Below are 7,830 nucleotides of genomic sequence, written 5' to 3' on the forward strand. Positions count from 1 at the left end.
TGGTTACATAACTATAAAAAGGCAGCATACATATGATTGCCTACAGATGTGTGTGTGTGTGTTTATATAATTCAACGTGGAAACAGCTTAAAGTGGCATTTGACATTTTACACCTACATACATCACTTGCGAACATCCTTATTTGTCACTCAAAATAAATTACGTTTTCAGCAAGTGTGTGGTGTCCAGCGTAAATTGAAAGTGTTGACACGAAATTTTTTGAACAGGGTTGCAATTTCACTTAGTATTATTATGTTAGTTATGTCTTATGGTGATTTCAACAGTTTATATAAGTTTTTATAAAAGAAAAAACTGTTCCCATTAAAGAAAACTGGAAGCAGTTGATACATAATTTGTGATTCAAATGCCCAGTAATATTTAATAAAATAATATAATTTTAATAAAATAGTGTTTTCTGAAAACTGTTCTCAGTAATCAAAAGCTGTTTCCATGACAAATATTTCTCTCCAATATTTAATCGAAGCTATTCCTTATGCTTCCACTATTGCAGATTATACTTCATATCTGTTTAGTTAAAAAAAAAAAATTAAAAAAAACAGACATTTCAGAATATCTAAGAAAAAAAGCAATTAACTCAATGAGGAAATACAGGTGTAGATATGTCACACACCTTTTTTTAATTACAGAAAAGTGGTTATTAGATAGTATTTAGCCATAATTTATAAAATAACATTTATGTGCGACTGTTGCTAATAAAACTGTTCCCAATGTGTATAACACCACCCCCAGCAAATAAATTAGCGATTTTATACAGACTGAGACTTTCTAGAGTTTTTAATTTTAATTTCTTATACATTTTACAAGTTGTATTTGAAAAAAAAAACTGTTCCCACTTAGATAGAATTTTCAAATTCAAAGAAATAAACTGTATTATAGATCTTTTGCGTTTAGTTATAGTAGAATAAAACAATGGAAGTTCGAAAATATTGTTCGTTGAAGTACTAAAGCTTATAAATTCAAACATAAACCTGAAGATTACGAAAAGAAAATGGTGTAAGAACTTAGTCTCAGTCATGTCTTTTCTCAGTTCCGCCCATTCTTAGCTATTTTATATATTTTCCTGCCTTCCATGTGCATATAAGGACTAAAGTATCTGCTAAAATTTATTATATTGTGCAATATATGTAAATTTTTTCTTCCATTGACTCATTCATAATTGCCTTTCTCACCACAACATGACGTGCTTTGTGTCTCGGCCCCTTCACAGCTTCCAACTATCTTCATAAAGACTTATTAATTTTCCTGTCATCATTGTAGCTATACACGTAATTTTGTTATTGCACTTGTTGTTGTGGAATTCTACTCTTCGTAGAAAGTTTTGTCATCTTGCTGTTGCCGGTTTCCGTTATTGTTGTTGTTGTATTGGTTATTAATATGGCCACTAAAGACTGAAAACATTTTTTATTAATATATTATGTCTTCGGAGACAAATCAATTTTGAACATCTGCTGAGGTTGTTGTTAACAACTATCGTTTAACAGATTTCTTGTTGCATAAATTTTAGAAATATGCGAAAATTAAATTTAATTAATTGAAATAAATGAAAACAATTTTAGAGCTAGCGATAATTTAAAGGAAGTTGTGAGCGGATGTGATTTTGAAAATTATTTGTGAAGTAGAAAAGTAAGGAAGAGTACTTTAAGTTCCACTTGTGCTGAGCATAAATCACTAAGGGACAAAAAGGTTTCCAAATTGATTCAATTTGGTTCAAAACATGAGCGCTTTGAATCACTATGTTTCTTCAGTATGTCAGTACTCGGTCTTCGACAAGAAGAAATGCGGCAAGAACCTCTATTTAAAGTATCATTAGAATCACCTAAATGAGACGAAACCTTCATCATTCATTGTGAAAGGTGGAACAAATAATTTACTATGTCAGTTTATCTCACGTATTAAGTCTAGAAGTCGAATTTTCTTGGAATCATTTGAAAAGAACTGGAATTTGATTTCGCGGAAAGTTCAAGAAATGTTCCAAATTATACCCTTGAAAGGAATGTTGTATACACACTGAAACTTACTTTATAAAACCGGTCATAAGAGAGCCCTTTACTTACAGTAAGAGGTTTGAACTAGACAACACTGATATGATTACATTTTCATTCTATATTCTTAAAGAAAGGTTAATCTGTATGTACGTTAAAACATTGAGTAAAATCATGGACACTTTCACATTTTAAGAAGAGTCGAATTGGTTTTGTCTGGAGCTTTTGGATGATTTTGGATTTCAGTTCGATCGATTCGATCAGTTTTAATTGGACTCGATTGCCTGACGATAATTTAACATGAAGCCCATGAAGAATTGTCCTAATCATTAGCTTTGAAAATGCATCATATACGAAGACAACTTGCGAGCTCATATGAACCCGTCACATATTAAGCATGTTTCTTCAGCAGTATAAAGACTATTGATCAGCTTCAATATTCAAGCAAGAAGGAACAAGTAAAACGGAATAGTAAGAAACTCATATCAACACAATTACTAACCAACAATCACTCACTTCTAATGAGGTTGTTCAAACTGGTCTTCCCATCATCAAAAGAGTCTCACACACACAAAACAACTTATCCCAGAGTACTTTTATTAGCTGCCTAAAGCAGTTTGCTTTGAGTGACCCCGCAAATCTGCCATTGAAATCTAAAACTACCGAAGAAATAGAAAAAATTAAATTAGTTTCAACGCACATACTCTCCCACAAATGGGCGCTCCTATGGCCAACTGACTGAGTGTTTGACTAACTATCTTCCTGTCGACGTTGAGTTTCTTACATGCACCAGCTTGGCAACAATCTGTCTGACCAACTGACACGTGACAGTGAAAGATACATCAACGTTATGGCAGTTACGTGAGCTCACGCACTCGGGTTCCCACAGTAAGGCAAAAAGATGCCGCGACCAGAGGAAGACAAGTCAACATTACACATTCATCACGTTTCCATAGATCAAATGAAATTCAAGATTTTGCTGTGATAGAATTCGTGAATTTACATACAGTTTGAGTGGAGAACAGAGGAGGGAAGCGCTTGCTTTGCGTGTTGCTAATAACAAATAAAATAGATTTTCATTCTCTTCGGCACACACAAAAATAAAGGTACTTTACTTACGGAGGTAGCTTTACTAGAAGGGTAAGCAAAAATAAAATTAAAGCAATAATTTAGTTGTGCCACAGTTTCGCAGGAGAATATGCATATAAATTAATAGGTGTAGTCAAATCCGGCATACAAAACTCGAAATGGAATTACGTTTGAGCAGTTTGAGTCCTTTGGGTAGTGGCTTTTTTTCTACGAACATTTGTGGTTTGGGTTAAGATACCCCTTGCTTGATATTATTCGTATGAAGATTACCTTTAGTGTTGGTAAGCTCTACTTAATTTGTGGATCACTTCATGGACGTGCAACCAGGATCTTAAAAAAGACACAATGAAATAAATCAAATAAAAAAACGGATTAAAGGAAATAACAGACCAGCGATACTTCTAGTGAGGCTCCGAAGAATAAAATGTTTCAGATATACTTTATCAGATAATGTTTTCCTTCGGTTAATCGTTTTTCAGGGGTGTGGCATAGGATAAGAACAGATAAGTAAAATGTATACATATTGTTTGGATAAAACGATGAATTGGGTATTGTTGTTCGGATAAAGCATGATATGACAGAAAACGATAGTTAGATAAGGATAAGGTAGTTCAGTTTGGAAAAAGGGAGGATATTGTAAAGTTAGGATATGTCTTTTTATAATTTCGGATAACGAAGGCAGAGAATAATCCGTGTTCTGATGATGATGAGATGAAACATAAAATGATTTGTGGAAAACATTGAGGGTTAGAATACCCATAGAATTGAGGGTTTCCAATCAGATAAGGTTTCAGGACGATAGTTATGCTTATACTGGTCATATTAAACATATTTATATGTCCATATTAGTCTTTAAGCCTTTTTACTTTAGTCACGATCTTTCGGTGGTGTGCTTTACTAGACACCAGCCATGTGCATCGTTATGTTGGGACTATGTAGATTAGATTAATCAGACCCATATACCTATTATCAAAGGACAATTATAAACTCTATTGGCCTTCCTCTTTCTTGTCCCTCATTCTAAGACGGTTTCGCCAATATTTGGTATTTGTTAAAATATGCTGTAGTCGATGCTTTGGTTCAGAACGTAATTATACTGACAACAGTGTTTTATTCCGATAGATGCGATGTTTTGATTTATTGTTAAAATGGGTTGAAGTTCCCATGTCTTTGTAACTGAACCAATCATGTACGCAAAGTATAAATATTCACCACTTCAATACTTATACCACTACTGCCTACACCAAGTCATTTACGGTATAACAGCAAATAAACAAGCCTTTGAAGTTCTTTGAAGCCTCTATTGGCAATTATAAACTCTATTGCCTCTTTTCTTTCTCGTCTCTTTTCTTAAGACGGATTCGACATTATTTTGTATTCGTTAATAGATGCTATAGTCAAAGCTTCGGTCCAGAGTGAAATTCGGTACCAACAACGGTGTTATTGTTCCGAGAGATATCATGCTTCCATTGATTGTGAGAATTGGTTGAAGCTTCTAAGTTTTTGTAATTGAAATCATGTCAATCATGTACCCAAAGTATAAATATTCAACACTTCAATAGAGCATATATATACTACTAATACTGGCTAAACCTTGCGTGAAAGCAAACACACAAGCCTTTGAAGCCTTTAATGTCAACTTTCTTCTTGAGATAATCATCTCTTTGACAAATTTAGTCTTGTCATCGCATGTTTGTATGTCGTATACTATATAAGTATTTTCACACTTTACAGTTACATTATTTCTCACGTAGCATAAATGAACCTGTTACGAATCTGTTCCTTTTTTCCTCTCAATCTTCGCACATCAGTTGAGTTTATTTTACGAGTAAAACCCAAACAAACAAACACCCTTCAAACACAATTGTCCCGCCCGTTTGCAGCTATTAACCATTCCATGCCATACCAAATCACTTGATTTCAATTCAATGGATTCCAATATTACATTCCAAGCCTCGTGGCATTCCCATATACGTAGTTACTACTCATTGAGTCATACATTCTCACTCGTTCATTCTTTCAATCGCTCATTCATTCATTCAAGCATTGAATTGCACAACTTACTGTTGAATTGTTTGGATTTCCAATTGAATGAATTGAAGTACCCGTCAGACGATAGGGGGAGTCAAGTTATCGAAGTACACAGGACCCACAGTCATATGAACTCACTCGAATGTCTATTTAGTCCACCAAGCCAACTCCATTTGAGCGCGTGCAGCTGTTGCAGTGGTTGTCGTTGTTTTTATTTTTGGTTGTTATTGCTATGTCGAATATTCAATATATTTGTCGAATTTCTGAAAAATCTTCAAAATCTGTTGGCATTTTCATTCTATGTGTGGGAGTTCGCCAATTGGTTTGAGAATGGAGTCATGTACTGAATTTCTGAGAATGTGCTTTTCTATTTACGCACCCGAAAGTTGGTAAATTTGTATTTTTTTTAATGTGTCACTTATCTAGTCCTGTTCGTAATTTAACTAATTTTAGTATGGAAACTGAGATTTTTTTGACGCTACTGCAGCGTGAGTGCCACATTGATTGCCATGGTTCTCAAAGTGTCCCAATATTTGTATATTTTACTTTGTATAATTTGAGAAAACTACAACTAAACATCTCCACACTCATATTACTTGCCATCGGTGACAGCATATGTACCTCATCGCTCCGTTGGAGCCTCATATTGAGGCGTTAGAGTTTGCTGGACTGCAGTGGATACCCCAATGTCCAAGTTTGTAGATTTTTTGATGCATTCCATCTATAGTATGGTTCGTTAATACCAACATCCACCTAAATAACTTCTTTCATTCTCGTACCAAAATATAAATAGCAAGACCTTTGAGAAATAAGAGCTCGGCCTTTATTTAAGGGTGATCGTTTCTGAGCCCAAACTGGGTTTTGATCATTGTTATGTCGACAGAGACACTGACCAAACCCAATTGAGAAAGACTATCAGATCACATTTGATCTGAATAATCTCAATGACCACCACCGTGCCTCTTGATCTTGTTGAGGAAATAGAAAAGATAAAAAGGATCCTCCGGAGTGTCGGAGGTGTAGTCCGCAGGTCACTTCTTAAAGAACGTCTCGAGATTCTGTTCAGCTACCGTATATAGATTCCATTTTGCATCCATCCTAAACTACTGGTTCTTCCTCTGACCTTAATCTGTAGCTGAGACCCGGATTCACACATGGGTTACTAGCAACTTCTATGAAGTTCTAACTATAATTCTTAATAAAACTTTAAGAACTTAATCTTTTCAAAATTATATTAAACACAACTTATTTAAACAATCACATTAACTTAAAATATATAATCCTTTAACAATAACACTAACCCCAATTGCACAACCCTCCCCTATTGTTATAACTGATTCTTTCGCTTACGTCCCGGTCGTACCGTCAACACACTATGCGCCAACACACCATCGATCGCCTTTCCAGCTTTACTCGCCGCCAACAGACGCCGCTCGTGCACCTTGCGATGCTTCGTTAGATGATCGGAGCGTGCAAAACATTTCATACAATAACTACACTTGTAGGGTTTCACACCCGAATGCGAACGTCGATGACGCGCCAACTCATCGGAACGTGAAAACTTCCACGTGCACGCAGGCCAATCGCAGGTGTAGGGCTTTTCACCCATATGACGACGCAGATGTGCTTTCAAGTGTGCAGGTTTCGCGTAAATCTTATCGCAATTGTCAAAAGTGCATGGATAACCGGCGGCGGCTTCAGCTTGGCCACTGGACTCGTGCGTGCGTTTTGTAGTCCGCGCTTTGCGATACAGTTTGAGATTTTTCGAACTTTCGTACAGAAAATGGTCGCAAGTATCGGTGCAAAGAGGCGTCTTCTCTGGTAGAAAGTCGATGAGCTCTGGTATTTCAATGTAGTTATCTAAGAATTTCTCCTCCCACTCAGCCATCTCGCGTGTTATGAAGGCAGCCGTCTCGAACTCCACTAAAATTGTGGAATCTATGCTAACAGGACTATTGTCGTTCTGATATTTTGGTTCAGTGTAACTTTGAGTAGTTAATGTTTGGTAGTTCGTAGGCTCCGTAGGTGAATTGGGCGCAGGGTCCTTTATTGAGACCTCAGGTGGTGAGCCCAGCCGATCCAGCGAAAGCTGCAGGAGTTCCTCATTGTTTCCTTCACTTTCCGTGCAGTCTGTGTTCGTTGTTTGCTCCTCATATGTGTTGTTGTTCAATTCCACCATGCTTTCTTCCCAATCCACTTGCAATTCCCCGAGCGTTTTCTCACTCCGCGTCGCAGCAAGCACGTAAGGATCATTCGTGCAGGTGAGTCGCATGCTGCTTTCGTCTGTTTGCTCTGCGCAGCAATTGTAACTGTAAAGCGGAGGTCCACTTCCCTCTTCGATACCGATATCCGTCCAGTTTTCATGCAGCTGCGTGTCATTTAAATCGCTGAATAATTGTTGGAAACCGCCAGCGGCAAAGAAATCCATTTTTGGTCAATGAAAATCTTCAAAATTTTTATTTTTTTTGGTTAGCTTCCGCGTTAGCACTTGCCACACTGAGTGTTGCAATTATAATGATGCAATCTCGTGCTGCGTTTATTGTTTTTAAATTATGATTTTCGTTGAGTGACGATACAATAGGGCGAGGGACAGTTCGGAATGAAAAAAAAGATCAATTTGTTTGCGCATTTTTATCTACTCGACGGTCAATCAATATCGCCAATGGCATAAATGTAGATCGTAAGCGCAGTCGCAGTCTCGCAGTCA

The 7,830-nt window shown here is 36.6% G+C and overlaps 1 protein-coding gene across 1 annotated transcript; it reads right to left on the bottom strand.

Moving 5' to 3' along the window:
* Positions 1–6,425: 6,425 nt before the first annotated feature.
* LOC128922214 (Kruppel-like factor 3) lies at positions 6,426–7,583 on the bottom strand. Its single transcript, XM_054232011.1, has one exon. The coding sequence runs from the start codon at positions 7,549–7,551 to the stop codon at positions 6,451–6,453; it is 1,101 nt and encodes a 366-aa protein (XP_054087986.1). The 5' UTR covers positions 7,552–7,583; the 3' UTR covers positions 6,426–6,450.
* Positions 7,584–7,830: the final 247 nt, after the last annotated feature.

This window comes from Zeugodacus cucurbitae, chromosome 5 (assembly GCF_028554725.1).
Source record: "Zeugodacus cucurbitae isolate PBARC_wt_2022May chromosome 5, idZeuCucr1.2, whole genome shotgun sequence".
NCBI classification, from domain to species: domain Eukaryota; kingdom Metazoa; phylum Arthropoda; class Insecta; order Diptera; family Tephritidae; genus Zeugodacus; species Zeugodacus cucurbitae.